This window comes from Bolinopsis microptera, chromosome 8, assembly GCF_026151205.1.
Source record: "Bolinopsis microptera isolate Bmic1 chromosome 8, MBARI_Bmic_1.0, whole genome shotgun sequence".
Classification (NCBI taxonomy): domain Eukaryota; kingdom Metazoa; phylum Ctenophora; class Tentaculata; order Lobata; family Bolinopsidae; genus Bolinopsis; species Bolinopsis microptera.
The window spans coordinates 14,097,925-14,115,177 of NC_087079.1; the positions used below are offsets into that span (position 1 = coordinate 14,097,925).

The window sequence follows — 17,253 nt, forward strand, 5'->3', positions numbered from 1 at the left end:
CTCCTCAGTCCTCCTCCTTCTCAGTCCTCCTCAGTCCTCCTCCTCAGTCCTCCTCCTCCCCAGTCATCCTCCTCAGTCCTCCTGGGTCCTCCTCCTGGGTCCTCCTCCTGGGTCCTCCTCCTGGGTCCTCCTCCTGGGTCCTCCTCCTGGGTCATCCTGATCCTCCTCAGTCTTCTTCCTCCTCCCCTCCTTTTCATCCTCCCCCTCTTCAGTCCTCAGTCCTCCTCCTCAGTCCTCCCCCAGTCCCCCTCCTCCTATTCAGTCCTCCTCCTCCTCCTCCTCAGTTCTCCTCAGTCCTCCTCCTCATCAATCCTCTTCACCAGTCCTCCTTCTCCTCCTCCTTCTCCTTAGTCCTCCTCATCCACCTCATCCACCTCCTTCCCCTCCTCATCATTCCTCATCAGTCGTCCTCCTCCGCCTCCCCTCCTCCTCCTCAGTCCTCCTCTTCAGTCCTCCTCCTCAGTCCTCATCCTCCTTCTCCTCAGTCCTCCTCAGTTTTACTCCTCCTCCTCCTCCCTCTCAGTCATCCTCCTCAGCCATCCCCCTCAGTCCTCCTCAGTCCTCCTCCTCCTCCTCAGTCGTCATCCTCCTCCTCAGTCCTCCTCAGTCCCCCTCCTCAGTCCTCCTCCAGTCCCGCTCCTCCTCCTCATATTTAGTCCTCCTCCTCCTCAGTACTCCTCAGTCCTCCTTCTGAGTCCTCCTCCTCCTCAGTCCTCCTCCTCCTCAGTCATTCTCCTCAGTCCTCCTCCTGGGTCATCCTCCTGGGTCATCCAGATCCTCCTCAGTCCTCTTCCTCTTCCCCTCCTCAGTCATCTCCTCCTCTTCAGTCCACCTCCTCCTCCTCATCAATCCTCTTCACCAGTCCTCCTTCTCCTCCTCCTTCTCCTTAGTCCTCCTCATCCTCCTCATCCACCTCCTTCCCCTCCTCATCATTCCTCATCAGTCGTCCTCCTCCGCCTCCCCTCCTCCTCCTCAGTCCCCCTTTTCAGTCCTACTCCTCAGTTCTCCTCAGTCCTTATCCTCTTCTCCTCAGTCCTCCTCAGTTTTACTCCTCCCTCTCAGTCATCCTCCTCAGCCATCCTCCTCAGTCCTCCTCCTCCTCAGTCCTCATCTTCCTCGTCAGTCCTCCTCACATTTCTCCTTAGTCCTCCTCCCCCTCAGTTCTTCTGAGACTTCTCCTCAGTCCCCCTCAGTTTTACTCCTCCTCCTCCCTCTCAGTCATCCTCCTCAGCCATCCTCCTCAGTCCTCCTCCTCCTCAGTCCTCATCTTCCTCGTCAGTCCTCCTCATATTTCTGCTTAGTCCTCCTCCTCCTCAGTTCTCCTCAGTCCTCCTCCTTCTCAGTCCTCCTCCTCCTCCTGGGTCCTCTTCCTGGGTCATCCTGATCCTCCTTTGTCCTCTTCCTCCTCCCCTCCTCAGTCATCCTCCTACTCCTACTCTTCAGTCCTCCTCCTCCTCAGTCCTCCTCATCCTCCTCATCCACCTCCTTCCCCTCCTCCTCAGTCCCCCTCCTCATCGTTCTCCTTAGTCCTCCTCCTCAGTCCTCCCCAGTCCCCCTCCTCCTCCTATTCAGTCCTCCTCCTCCTCAGTTCTCCTCAGTCCTCCTCCTTCTCAGTCCTCCTCAGTCCTCCTCCTCATCAGTCCTCCTCCTCCTCATCAATCCTCTTCACCAGTCCTCCTTCTCCTTCTCCTTAGTCCTCCTCATCCTCCTCATCCTCCTTATCCACCTCCTTCCCCTCCTCCTCAGTCCTTCTCCTCCTCCTCCTTATCAGTCCTTCTCCTCATCCTCATCAATCCCCTTCACCAGTCCTCTTTCTCCTCCTCCTTAGTCCTCCTCATCCTCCTCATCCACCTCCTTCCCCTCCTCACCAGTCATCAGTCATCCTCCTCAATCCTCCTCCGCCTCCCCTCCTCTTCCTCAGTCCCCCTCTTCAGTCCTCCTCCTCAGTTCTCCTCCTCCTTCTTCTCAGTATTCCTCAGTTTTACTCCTCCTCCTCCTCCTCCTCCTCCCTCTCAGTCATCCTCCTTAGCCATCCTCCTCAGTCCTCCTCCTCCTCCTCAGTCCTCATCCTCAGTCCTCATCCTCCTCCTCATCCTCCTCCTCAGTCCTCATCCTCAGTCATCCTCCTCAGTCCTCCTCCTCCTCCTCCTCCTATATCCTCCTCCTGGGTCATCCTGATCATCCTCCTCCTCATCAATCCTTTCTACCAGTCCTCTTTCTTCTCCTCCTTCTCCTTAGTCCTCCTCATCCTCCTCATCCACCTCCTTCTCCTCATCATTCCTCATCAGTCATCCTCCTCAGTCCTCCTCCGCCTCCCCTCCTCCTCCTCAGTCTCCCTCTTCAGTTCTCTTCCTCATCTTTCTCGTCAGTCCTCCTCCTCATCTTTCTCCTCAGTCCTCCTCCTCCTCCTCAGTCCTTCTCATCTTACACCTCCTACTCAGGTTTCCTCCTCCTCCTCAGTCCTCCCCCAGCCACCCTCATCTTCATCCTGGGTCCTCCTCCTGGGTCCTCCTTCTCCTCCTCAGTCCTTCTCCTCCTCCTCCTCTGTCCTCCTCCTCATCGGTCCTTCGACCTTCTCCTCAGTTATCCTCCTCCTGGGTCCTCCTCCTCTTTAGTCCTTCTCCTCCTCCTCAGTCCGCCTCCTTCTCCTCACCAGTCCTCCTCAGTCCTCCTTCTCCTCCTCCTCAGTTCTCTTCATCCACCTCCTTCTCCTCCTCATCAGTCCTCCTCAGTCCTCCTCCTCAGTCCTCCTCCTCAGTCCTCCCCCTCCTCCTCAGTCCTCCTCCTTAGTCCTCCTCCTCCTCCTCCTCCTCCTCTTTTTTCAATTATGATCATCTTTTGTAATCAGTTCAATGATAATACATCTTAGTAAACTTCCGGTTTTGAAAATCTGGTGGCAATACTTGCAATCGATATCTCCTTTCAAGATGAACTTTGAAAGGTCCGCTACTGCAACTACTCAACTACTCAACTACTCTGTAGGAATATTTCAGGGATCCAATATAAATGTGGCCTTTACCAAATGAGCAACTAATGTTTTCCTGTCGAAGTATGGAAACTTCTATCTATGCCATTTACGAAAACTAAAGTGCAAAATTTGGTTATAAACAAAACCATTTCGTATTGTTAAAAACCGATCGAGTTTCGTATTTATGCTTTGATGAGTAAAATTTGTGACATAAAAAAAATTAACTTTATTTTTATCGGCGGGATTACGTGGAATTTGGCGGGATTACGTGGAATTTGGCGGGATTACGCGGGATTTGGCGGGATTACGCGGGATTTGGCGGGATTACGCGGGATTACACGGGATTTGGCGGGATTACGCGGGATTACGCGGGATTTGGCGGGATTACGCGGGATTACGCGGGATTTGGCGGGATTAGCGGGATTGGCGGGGTTAGGTGTTGCACCCCGCCTTTATACTGGTCTCTAGGGTTAAGATTAAGTATGTGACACACTGAAGCCCTGCATTTCCCGATCTTGCACCCGGCGTTAACTCTAACCCAACCTGATCTTAAACTCTTAAACCTGATAACTAGACCTTATAGCTGAGCACAACGTCTGTTGCCGGTGAAACATAGTCTCAAGTTTAGTTGATGATATTATACAATATACATGTACAATAAACGATATTAAAGCGTACCGTAGTTTTAGCTTTTTAGATGTCCACTCCAGTCTTTCGATTAGTGCCAAGAAACTTTCGACAAACTTGTGGGTCTTCACCAATTTTAATTTCTATGCAGTAACTCATATGGAAAGCACGGCATTGGGCTTCTTCAACCCCAGTGCATATAACGCAGCAAGGTAACCGCCGGACGATGAACCCCGTAGAATATGACCATATAAGGACATTTTAACAGCTCAGTTAGTGACATGTTATTAACAACGTTAGGTCCAGTTTAAGCCTGAATATCGAGTTACTTACTCCAATGTTACTGCTAAGTGCTAAGGGGATGTTATTATAATTCTGAGAAAGAACATCAGCTGAAATGTATTTAGAGAGAACGGGGGCTGGAGTTTGGCATATGCCCAGACAGAGAGAAAGAGAGAGAGAGAGGCATGGTGATGCTACAAGTTAATGTTATTGTGGGTTTATGGGATACGTGGTTACATTTATTACTCTGTCCCTCTCTTTCTCTGTCCCTCTCTCTCTCTCCCTCGCAGGTAAAATCGGTGTATCACATAACTCTTTGGTCACCAAATTGGTGACATTTTCATAAAGTTCCGGTACACCTAACTCATACTCTCAAGGCGGTGACCTGGCAAGAGGCCAGTTTTAGTCTGATTCAAGTTCCTCCTGTGTATCCCGGTAATATGGAGAGGAATGAACCTCTGCATAACACGCACAACATATCATACACATCGCATACCACACTACAGTGTTATAATATGCTAACATCCCTTGACACGCCGCTACGGACTCTACGTTGTAAATCAGGGTACCAACTCGAGATAAGCTCTTACTGTTTCACTGTCTCACTCATGTTTATATACTTGAAAACATGAAGGAGTTATGCGGTACGATTTTGTATTGCTTTGGGGCATCAGATGTTAATATGTTTCAGTATCACACACTTAGCGGAGGAAACCATGCAGTGGTATTGCCAGAGTTTCAGTACATGAGCTTTTAAATAATGGATTCTAGAGTTATTTTCGATTATCCATTTCGTTGAAAATTTCAGACACAATTATGTCCTGTGACAGAACGGGTGTGGTGGAAAATGGGGTAAAGGAAATTCTCAACGTACGACCTGAAATAAATTACTGACGTCAAAAAACCATCTCCTAGACAACTCAATAACACAGCAATACCTCGGGAGAAATGAATGAATATTAGCATACCGCCAACGCATATAATAATTAATATCATAAACATCACATACCACAATCCCACATACCACACTTCAATATTATCATCATACCACACTGGATATTGTACAATATATATAATGATATATATCCCTTTAAACGCCACCTCTAACTCCACCTTGTAAATCAAGTACCAACTTAACACAATTTCCCTTTTTCAGAGATCTCAAGCCCCAGAACCTGTTGATAAGTGAGCGGGGTGACGTGAAGCTGGCTGATTTTGGACTGGCGCGCGCTAAAAGCGTCCCCACTAAAACCTACTCACACGAAGTATGCACAATGTGGTACAGACCTCCTGACGTACTCCTTGGGAGCACCGAGTACAGCACGCCCATAGATATGTGGTTAGTTATTTGTCCTTTTAATTGTTATAATCAGTGATTAGTGGCGGACCAATTAGTGCTATTTTCCTGTCATTAAACCTCGGAAGTTACTCTCAGAAGGTAAACTTTTATGTTTGATATTGGCCGGTTCTCTGTGAGAGAGAGAAATATTCAACTGTTCACAATCATAGCACATTTTACACTCGATTTAATCTCGTGTGCAATTCAATATCATAAAACGGTGCAATTACCTGCTTTAGGTGGCTCTAACTATAATATTAGTTTAGTCATGTTTTATATTAGCTAGAGTATAAAGCAATAAAATATTTAATAAGTTTCTAGCGCCGCACAGGCGGTTTTTAACCTAATACAATATTTTTTTGACTTAGTTCCTAGTATTATATATATACTCAAGTAGGATATTACTCCGTTGAGTTATATTATTTTACTTGACAAGCTCACAAAAGAAAAGGAAGGATGTAGGAAAGATTGCGGAGTAAGCAGGAAGTACTAGTGAAGGTGATGAGTGGCCACTCTGCCACTCTGCTTGTGTTATGTGGTCACATAATGCGTTTATAATTTGGTGATTAAAACGTGAGTGCGACCGGTGCGTGGTCACTCGTGGTCATTATGTTTCGTGATCTAACGCTAAAAGATCGTTACTAAATATTGTAAACAAATAATAAATAGTAAGTAGTAAGTATGTTCAGTGTACTCCCGTCTCCAAGGTGGGGTGTAACTAAAATAAGTTACTCTGGTTTAATAACTTTATTGATGATCTTATTATTTTCGGTTTAATGACCTCACAACAGTTTGTAGATTAATGAAATGGTTAAACTGTTAAAATATGGTGAATTTTGAACTGAACTTTTTTATCGTGACCTCTATAAAGGAGTATTGGTTACTCGTGATGAGTCGTGATGCAACACACAAATTTTATGTTTTAACACATCATGTTCGTGATTTAACAGATGTAATTTGTGAAGGAGAGTGCTGAATTATGTTGACATTTGAACAGTGAACTCTAATGGGTATATCGGCATAAATCAACACTGAACAGAAGGTTATGGGGGTGTTCAGTGTTGGTTTACTAGGGTGTGCCGTCTGTTGTCCACACTTAACACACGCCCTTTCTAGTTGCTAATGTCCTTTAAATATTGTGAAGTACAAATGTAATGGTGTACAAACAAAACAGCTGCAAGAAGTTAAATATTATAAGTCTTTGATCTAATTCTTGTATTGGACCACACCCTTACTCTTCACGTACAGATTGTGTAAGATTACAATGTTTGGTCAGTATTCCATCATGATAAGAAGATATCCGAGTATGTAAATGTATCACGGACTTTATATAATTCGGATCAACGTGCCAAAAATATTTAACGTATCTCTTGTACTCCGAATTCCAATACTAGAATTGTACAGAATAACTGAGACATTCCATTTCTCGGGGACTGTATGCATGCAGTAACTAAAATCTTGGCTCGGTTCCAAAATCTAGGTGTTCTTGCTAACAGGTGCGATTTGGGCTCCAAAATCCGCAATAAAAGGTATTTTACCTGTTGTACTTGCACACAGTACTCCCTCGCACGATCTATAGTTAGTTAGTCTGAGATCATATTCACACAAACTGCCTGGGGGTTCACAAATTATTGGTTACTTAACTTAGTTTACTGTCCCTCTTAGGAATTTAGGAAGGAAATGACAAAAGGAGATGGGCCAAAAGGTTTTGTACCGACTGATCACGTTTAACATCCCCCTGGGCTTAGTAAACCACCCACTTGCTCAATTCTATGTACGCTATTATATAAATTATAATAGACAATTCCCACTACTCGATGCTAGATAAATGAGCAATTACGCTATTTAACTATTAAGTCATTAAGTAATTTAACTTAACTTAACAAAACTTAACTCAGCTCTCTCTTCAAACTAAGTGACTTGTCTCACGTGTAATTTAAGCACGCCATGTCTTTACCACAGGTGTAATTACTAATTACCACAGGTGTAATTACTAATTACCACAGGTGTAATTACTAATTACCACAGGTGTAATTACTAATTACCACAGGTGTAATTACTAATTACACGTTTAATCGCCCCTGGTGTAATTACACAAGTTATTAATCCTAGTGGAGATATAATTGCATTCACCAGCTCAAATGTAATTTTTGCCTGGACCGATTATAATATTGGCTGTGAATATTTCTCTGGTAATTATTCCATTGTGTTGAACACACTCAGGTGGTATTTATTCATAATGTTCACATTCACACGCCACTGCCACAATATGACATATGTTTGAAGTATAAAAACACAAACAAGTCACGACTTAGTATTATGGTATAGGATAGAAGTATAAAAACACAACCATGTCACGACTCAATTATATGAACTTCTGAGACAACTTTGCTGTCTGAAAATGAAATCTCAGAAATGCGTTGCTAAGTACTGTACTTGGATCATAATCGTACATTCAAATCTCTTCTGTCTGAATAAAGAATTGGTCCCACCTATACACCTATAATATGTACATTATTATATTATATATTATTATATATATAAGAATCAGCACACAGCTCAGGTCACCGCTTTGATAACTACATTTGCATTATTACCTTTATAAGCGTGTAATAAATGTTAGAATTTATTTATTTATTTATTTAATCTTCAGCAAGCTGTCTCCGAAACTTAATTACAAATGTAAAATTCATTAAAACTTTGATAAGTATTATAAAGATGCCGCTCTTGTGCCGGTATTACATGCCGGTATAACATGCCGCTTTGTGCCGCTCTTGTGCTGACACATTGTTGTCAGCGGGTTCAAAGGGGGAAATATGAGTATCATCACCTGTGAATATCATCACCTGGCATTGACATGTCAAGTTACCTTTGACTCAATTAAATGGGGTTGTATTCTCTGAGAACTTCTGAAACTGTGTGGGTAGGCAGGATTGTCAGATTGTTGTTTTCCAACACATGACTTCACAGGATGTTGAGGTGACATTTTGAACAAAATTCGTGTAAAATAAAAAATGGGAATTTTCCTTTTAAGGTTTGTTTAAACCGAAAAGTCGGTCAGGGAACATCGGATTGATTTGTTTCTTGAAATAAAATTCTGGCGCAGTTTTTAATGCCCTCAAGAAGTCAAAAACAAAATATGTAGGCATATTTTAATTTTTTCATATTTTCATATTTTTTAAGATGTCGATAGGAATATGCTAAGTACCCTAAGTAAGTAAGTACTTCTGGATAAGTAAAAAATAACTGCAACTTGCACATTTATATGTGAGTTACGAAGAAACGTGTACCTTTAAATACTTTAATACTTTTAAAGTTATGGTTAAAAATTGGATTTTTGGCTTCGGAGATAGTGTGAAAATTCTCATATAATATGTGGTATTTTGGGCTGGGATGGGGAAGTACTAGAAGCTTCTTTATGAGTGCAAAATTCTCGAGATAGCCTTATTTATAAACAACTTATGAAACAAAATATAACCTAAGATGCTCACTTTAAGAGATATCAGCGAAACACTGTAGCACATTTCCTTCTTCATTTGTTTTGTGTGGAAATGATGCGCAAGATGATCACTGAACTTCCTTGGAGCTGGACGACACTAAAACCTGTTTTGGTGTATGGGTCCTTAAAAGTGACTACTTCTACAGTCAGTTCACCCTAGTTGAACTGAGACGCACTATAGTTATCAGTTTAGACAAGCTGATCCCCCTGATTGCTGCTCTTTGAAGTTTCACATGACACTTCAAAGAGCGACTCATAAATTATATTCCAATCCAGATTTTACACTAAATATACTGATGACATTGACTTTAATTGTGAAGAGAAATCAACTACAATTAGACTCAACTTTAGAAGTTAGACATCTAGAAGGGATATGAGCTGTGGAACATACGCTGAATTATCTGAGGAGTCAAGATACTAGCTCTCTTGACTCTTTTGCTGCTCTTTTTGTTCTTGAAGAATCAACTTAATAACACCAGAATGTGTGTGTGTCTGTGTGTCTGTGTGTGTGTCTGTGTGTAATTTCCAAACAGTTATACCAAAAAAACGGTAATAGTTACGGGACTGGTTTTTTCGGTATAGTGCCGACAAAAATCTGATGAAGCCCATAGGAAATTTTTTTTTAAATCGGCCGGTGGTAAGTGGTTTAATTGATGGTTTTGTACCACAAATGTTACATAAATTGCTTGAGCAGAACGGCAAGAGTTACGGGGCTTGCTCTCTCTCTCTCATTACTGTGTAATATGTTATAGCTGCATTTAAGTAGCGTCATAATTGGATTAGCCCGGAAGATTCGCTGTAATGTTATACCTTAAGCTTATTAGGGGAGGGGGGACTGTTAGTGTTTGGGGTCTGTTTGGACTGCAGAGAGAGAGAGAGAGAGAGAGAGAGAGAGAGAGAGAGTTCATACGACAATGTTATGCGTGTTTTCAAATATAATATGCGGGTGTGGTGCGGAGTTAACAAGGGTTAATTTCTATAACGATTTAAATAAAAATAGAAAGCGGTTCAAGACGGGAGTGATGAGGTGTAAAACTCGGTGTTCAGACCTTATGATCATGGAGTGTGGTGCCTCATGGCTAATAATGACTTAATTATCCACAAGAAATAACTGATTATGAGATTATTGTTTAAGAAACTATTGGGTCACCTAATGCGGGTTTTGACTCAGGGGGTAATTACTCCTACCCTTTTTAACTGCGGCAGTGAAATCCCGGCCGTAGGCCGGGTTACACTAGTGTAGATTATAAAGCGCTTAGTCCTTGTACTCCTTGAACTAAACTCCTTGCAATCAGACAGGTTTTATTTTGGGCGTTGGCATTGGGAGACATTACGTCATTATCAATAAATAAGGAAATATAATTACTGTATCAACACTAAGACACTACAAATCTATTATATTTGTTACCAACAATTGAGATCAGGTTGTGTGTTTTAGCTGAGGTATGTACATACTATTTTGGGATTTTGCAACTCTTTCGAGTGATAATACTTGAATTAATTGTAATGAACCGATGCAATTGACTTTATTGTCAACATTTTATTAAACACAATCACAATTTCAGTTTAAATTGTTTGTAACATAGTACTGTTGGAAGTATTAAATGTTATAAATAATAGTACGTCTAGGCATAGATAGTAAAGTGTAATTTATGGACCATTATTAATTTAATCTAGCAAATAATCTTATTCATTAATAAAAGCAGGTCTGCTCGTGTCACTGTGACAATAACGGAACCAAGACTTGTCAGTAGTGAGTAGCCAATAAAACAATACTGACGATCCAAGTTTATTACACCACACAGCAAAACGACAAGAAGTTAAATATAGTTCTATAATGACATTATTAGTGACCATGATCAGACCACACCCACCCGCTCTCTCTATATGTTATAATATCCATTGTGTAAAATTTACAGGACATTATAGAGTTATAATAGATTTATTAGATAGGTGTATTATTGTGTTTGCGCGGGGACTCAGCAAGTATATTAGAGTGGGACCGTCAATCTGTGGACGGTATAAATTATTATTCGTGTAATAAATCTTGAATTATCCAAGAGACAGTCAGGCGAAACAAATATTGGTAAAAATGAGGAAGTCATTAGAAGATTACAAAGATCATGGTGCTTCAAAAATTCATCCTGTACTTAGAAACATAAATATTTTAGATATATATATATATATAATTTAGTTATCCATGTACGTGATTCTTTGTCTTCAGTGAGGATTTAACGGGCTGCAACATTACCATGATGTTAAATTTAGAAGTCACACGAGCTCAACATTCCTCGGTTGAGTAGATGCCAAAGCGGAAAAAAGCATGACTTTATCTTAAAATAATGCGAGTAATTATAGTTTTGAAATTATGTAACGGGTAACCTATGTTTTGCTGACGGTTTATCAACAGCTGCTGTATGAAGGTATGACTGGTACGTAATGGAGAGTAGTCGTATTATGAAGAGTAAGAACATCCACCAAATTGTAAACATTACTCGACCTTACAAGCAGTTTTACGAATTCGTTTCGAAACACCGTAAGTATTACAATGGTCCTTCTCTCTATATATACTACATTATATGACCATTTCCATCTCAGACACTTGACACTATCTGTAAACTTGACTCTGTTAGTAAACTTGATTCTGTCAGTAAACTGTCATATCTTAGAATCTGTCAGTTATTTACCCTACATTATTAACCTGTATTTATGAATCAAGAGCTCAACAAACCGATCAAGGGTTTACTCCTGACCTTGCACTTTTTCAGTGCAAATGCAGATATTTGATAATGAACAAATGAACTGGTCATTGAGAGCGGAATACAATTAATTCATCCTTGATGGAGTTCATTAGTGACCTTATCTTAACGCCCCTTGGGATTTATAATTAGGCGGACCTCATTGATTAAACTTTGAAGCAACAGTTTTGATGTCGGAATCACTCACCACTTACACTAAAATACTACCAAATAAGGACATTTACACCGAGTTAATGTTCCGCCACTTCAAATACCATTTAAAACTCAAAGTAATATCCCTCCAAGAAAACAGTACATTACTTAATTTTTCCATCCTCATATCCCTGTGTTGTTTACAATCTCAATTATTTATCCCACTAATTGTCGATTATTTACGTCAGACAACCCGCGGCGCACGTGGGCGTATTGGCTCCCTCGTCCAACCGTCCAGTTCTCCCCTCACAACGTGGCTCTTTAGTCAAGCAATTTAGACACCTGACCAAAATCAAGGCATCTTATTGGTCATGCCTCATTAAAAAATGTGATGTGATTGGATAAAGTTACCTCTCTCTCACGCAAACCTGTTGATTGATCTTCTATTTCAGGGGTGTTGGCTGCATTTTATCTGAAATGTGTTCCGGTAAAGCTTTGTTCCCTGGCTCCACCGTCGACGAAGAATTATATCTGATCTTTAAGGTGAGACATCGTTTACTTTAATTGCGCTGAGCTGCCAGCTCGCCATCTCATACCGATATTCTAAAAATGGGTGTGTAAATTGAAAATTGCAGCAGAATTGCACAAGGAGAGTGCGAGTGGAAGGTATAATTTTGCAATAATTCCTGACCTGGCCATTAGACCTGATTACCGATCAATGACAGTATAATAACTGGACGATATCCGTGCTATTCCCACGGCTGTCACCTTTATCCCGTCTCTCTAACGTCTGGTCTAGCAGCCGTGAAATGACGATTCTCCCTCTCTCGGCCACTTTGTACTAGCTCATTCTGAAGACACCGTCAGCAGTGGAGAAGCGGAGAGAACGTTGCTTGCATGTCATGTAATTTCCCTTGATGTATTAGGAGGATTAAGTCTGCTTGCCAGTGTAAACACGAAATGATGGTGGTTTGTACGGATGGGGTTGTCACGTCTCTCTTTGTGTGACTCGGGACCATGTGTGCGTGTGTTTGTGCCGGCGGGATATTTGGACATGGAGAAGTCTGTGGATAATTTGTGAAGACGGTGGATGACAGGAATTGTGAAAATTATTAGGAAAATTGTGTCGTAAACGTAGCGCGCATTGCATTGCGTTCATTGCGGGATGTCAAAGTAACTCAGATTTTCGCGCATGCTTGTGCGCGCGCCGCGCGCGCGCCCGATTTATTTGTGTACAATATAATAATAATGCCGACGTCTCGTCTCGCACCTCATTGCCTACCGAAGAATTCAACTGTAACTGTCCATATTTCAGACCAAAGGGCTTCCTACAGATTCAACGTGGCCTGGAGTCCACAAAATACCTGATTTCATCGCTGGCGACTGGCCAAAAAGTGAAGGCGACCCAATCGAGAAACTTGGACCTAGGCTTTGTAAAGATGGCGTTAATATGCTTGATAGGCTACTGAAGGTGAGAGATTCCATTGCGAACTTGAAGCTTTGAATATTTCGCTATTTTTAGCAACCAAATTGGTATAATGTATATACTGTCTTGTCTCTACTCTTAACATGCCCCAAAAACATTCTCTAATATCCTTAGTCCCAACTTCTAACCCCATCCTTTGTCTATTATCACACTCCAATATTTAAAGTTCTAACTCCACCCATTCCCCAGTACCCACCAAGATGGAGGATATCCGCGGGAGAAGCAATGAATCATCCCTGGTTCTCCACCCTCCCCTCTAATATTCACTCTGCCCCTCACAATATTTCTATCTTCAACTTCTGTGATGTTGTTTTACAGTCAGACAGTCTGCTCCCTAGCCCCTTCGAGAGAAGCAGAGGCAGCGTCCGTAAGTTTTGTTGACATTTTACAATGTGATATTTTCGAACTACGTGAAAATAATGAATAGATGTCTTTAAACAATTTAAAATACTGAATTCGCAAAAAAGATAATTTTGGATTGGAACTCTGTATAATATATCATCGATAATAAAAAACTCAAATGAAAACTGTCACATTGTCCCTCTTAAGGACCACACAAACATGCTACTCTACGAATCTACCGCAGAAGTCGTTCGTGTTTCATAAATGTCAGTTGTTACACTTGATTTACAACTCAAAATATTGACTACAAACCTCCTAAAACCGTTCATCGTTCCCATATAAATAAAAGGGTTGATCACAACGTTAAGTGACATCATGTATATTCTAAACAAATAAAACCAATCTGGCAATATTCGGGATTGGGCACCTGCATATCCTGCTATACTTTGTATAAATAAAGGAATGTACGAGAACATCATAGACCAGTAGATGAGGGTAAGGGTAATGTAGGTTTTTTGGTAGGCTGCAGTGTTACCTTTTAGGTTTCTACCTGAGTGTAAATAGAGGGTTCATAATATATATTGTCATAAAAGTTAAAGTGGGCGCATAAAAGTTGATGTGGGCGATTTATATACATTATATGTGTTTCAAATTGCTAATATAGATAAAGATTCTCGAACTGAACTTCAAATCGCACTGCTCTAGTCTGAGTTTCATTTACATACATTATGAAACAAAGCACGTTATAATGGATACTTCATTGGTAATGGACGGATGGATTGTGTTACGAAATAAGTTGCACGAATGAAAATTAAGTATTATAGTAAGGATTATAGCTGTACCTTGATACTTCATTACACACATCATGACGCTGTTACAGACGAAAGTAAGAATTAGAGGTGGTGTAAGATACAGTCCTGCCAGAAGTATTCCCTCTTTTCTGAACTGAACTATAGGAAGGCAGTTTCCTGAGTATGGGTCGTAGAAAGCATAACTTGGTCCTGAAAATGGACTCATTCTGTTTGTGAAATCTTATGGATAGAATTTACATATAAAAGATCTTGTTTTTATTCCAAATTTCCTTAAAATTAGTAACTGGTTGAAAATATCGTCGGTGACTTACCTGGTAAAATATTCATAATGACAGGCAGCAAAAACGCCAATAACGCTAACAGGCCCAATGCCCCATAGATATGGTAATCTTTAATCCAGCCTCTCTCGCTCCGAGACTTGGTTATCATCCAGGCCCGATAAATGGACATACCCATCACGATCAACACTTCCACCTCTCCCAGAGCATAACTCATGTTACCTGAAGTCACGCTGTGTTATTGGTAAACAGAGACTTTTTCCCGGTTCCCGGTTTATAGTTGCATCATGTTCCCGACAAATGTTTCACACTTTTGGAAAATCTGGGCGTTTCGAACCGATTTATGTTCATAGTATCGAAATTAGATACGAGTTTAAATACTTTAATTAAATGACTTGAACTTAAAATAAATGTATGCATGCGTAGTACGAACCTACATAAAAGCAGGCAAATTCTCCCAACAACCAGCGTTTGCTAGCTATGGTAATGAACACAGGAACATAAATAGTCCAGCTCATCAGGAAGTCTGTTATTGCTAGCCATCTCAAGAACAGTAAAGATACTCGCTCCATCTTCATAACCTGTGAAATCAGCTTTATCAGGGTCAATTAAGGCTTAATCAGGGTTACAGCATTAAGATGTGAGGTTAAAAACCTGGATTGTAAAGAAACAATCATTCTTATACTGGTATGGGTTTAAAGAACCGAATATTTAAAACGTTGTCTTACCTTGCGAATAAACGAAGCATAGACGACCAAAAGATTACCAACAGTTCCCGTCAGAATTACCGTGAAACCGAGCAGTAACATCAAAGGTCTCACTTCTGAAATGGAAGGCATTTAGATTTCAGTTTTTTGAATGTTTACTCGTTGAAAGCTCGTTAGAGATAATTAATTTGATGGATTAAGTTGATAAAGGAAGGAGAGTGCGGTTTTTACCTGGTGACCAGTGAAGGAACTCTTCCATGTCAGTTATATTCGTTATATTGGTTGAGTCTACTAGCGAATTCATTGCGAATAAGCTAATCTACAAAGTATATGTTATGAACACAAACAATTCATGAGTTGAACATGTAGAAGCAATGTGGGCATTTAAATTTGAAATCCTAGTATAAATAACTGTAATTGCAAACAATAGCTAGATTAATCTCAATAAATATGGATGAAGCACAATTTAGGCTTTCGAAAATAAACTGACAGTAAATTGATATCCAAAGAATTGTTTCGCAGACACTGCCATTGCATAACAATTTCATAATCCTCAACTTACAAGTTACAACTCATAATTAAAAAGGAATTGACTAGTGTAATAGGAAATGACAATAGCAACATTTTGTTTCATCACAATATGAGAGTCAGTGTCAGCGAACTGCTCGGTTACCGGACAACAAATGTAGTTTAAAGTTTTATTCTGAAGTGGATATAGTCTGTGACATCTGGCTTTAAAAAGATAAAGGCCGCTGCTAAGAGTAATAAACTTTAATACCCTTCTATAGGGGTGTCAGTCGAGAAATAATATTCGTAATTCTATATATATATATTAGATATTAATATATTCGTATAACGTAAGGTATAATATGTAGAAACTATATTATGTAACTATAATGTGCTGCAACAGTTCCTTAGTCCATTGTTGAATCTGAGATCAATTGTGTAACTATCTTTGTTGGCCTAAGTAGCTGGCCATATTTGGACGTGTAAATTTAACCATGGAAATCTGGCACTAGATTAGACACTCGCAAATACACCACAAAGTGTTTATTTAATTTAAAAGAATTTGTAATTATTTAAAATGTCTGCTACCATTTATCGTAGGTGAAAATAATGTGTTTGTCTAGTTTCTAGCATTTTTGACTTTAAAATGTCATGCTCTATACGATTCATACTCAAACTGACACAGTTAAACAATGGCTTATATTCCTCCGCTCTTCCCCAAGCTGCTAACATAATAGTAATATAGCACGTAACAAGATAAGGAATAGAGGTGTATGTGGAGAGATGAAGGCTCATTAATAGGATCATTATAACAAAGTGACCGGCCCATTGTTGACTTGTCGAGACATTTGACAGGTGACTAAGTGTAGGTACAGTATAACACACCTCGCCAACAATACAACTCAAAAAGCAAAGTCTAGTGGCATCTGGCTCCAAAAGCAAATACCAACACGAACTATCAAACACCGTTACTACTGATACTAACACGAACTATCAAACACCGTTACTACTGGTTAATACTGGTTACTACTGATACTGATTAGATAACGAAAAGTTAGACTTAGTCATTAACCAGGTGGGGTCTATGAACGCGAGAATTGGGGAGAAATCAATGCTGTCTGAATTGTTGCATTCCCAAAATACTCTATTTTATCTCAACACAATAATTCCCCGGCTCACAATTCCAGTACCTGTGTCTGAACTGCCATTTCCTTAACAGCCTGTCGATCACCTGCACATTTAGCTACTGTTAAAAGAGCACTGAGCAGTTAAGAACCAATTGTTGGTAAACAGTAAAGATATACTTGTAGTTCTTCATGTGACGAAATGAAGCCCTCCCGCTGTAATGGCGTGTCAAAACGCAAAGCAGAAGGGAGAGGAGAATCATGTACTAACTACTAAGTCAAATTACAGGAACCCCTTTATTTAACCCTTTATTTAATTCTTTAATTCAGACCGGAGTTTATATATATAATCCCCACTTCCCTGAGAGGACCATAGAGTTAAGGGTATAAT

The 17,253-nt window shown here is 40.7% G+C and overlaps 2 protein-coding genes across 2 annotated transcripts in view; one reads left to right on the top strand and one right to left on the bottom strand.

Annotated features, from left to right (window-relative positions):
- LOC134819325 (cyclin-dependent kinase 18-like) overlaps positions 1–17,253 on the top strand; it is an 80,848-nt gene that overhangs the window by 60,077 nt on the left and 3,518 nt on the right. Inside the window, exons 9-12 of the mRNA XM_063829222.1 lie at positions 5,034–5,216; positions 12,059–12,149; positions 12,922–13,077; positions 13,282–13,459. Coding sequence (XP_063685292.1) covers positions 5,034–5,216; positions 12,059–12,149; positions 12,922–13,077; positions 13,282–13,459 — 608 coding nt within the window. The remainder of the gene's footprint in view (positions 1–5,033; positions 5,217–12,058; positions 12,150–12,921; positions 13,078–13,281; positions 13,460–17,253) is intronic.
- On the bottom strand, positions 13,550–15,568 carry LOC134819326 (melanopsin-like). Its single transcript, XM_063829223.1, has 6 exons — positions 15,463–15,568; positions 15,253–15,347; positions 14,958–15,105; positions 14,558–14,746; positions 14,277–14,435; positions 13,550–13,984 (listed from the first exon to the last, which is right to left on the bottom strand). The coding sequence occupies exons 1-6, from the start codon at positions 15,533–15,535 to the stop codon at positions 13,662–13,664; spliced, it is 987 nt and encodes a 328-aa protein (XP_063685293.1). The 5' UTR covers positions 15,536–15,568; the 3' UTR covers positions 13,550–13,661.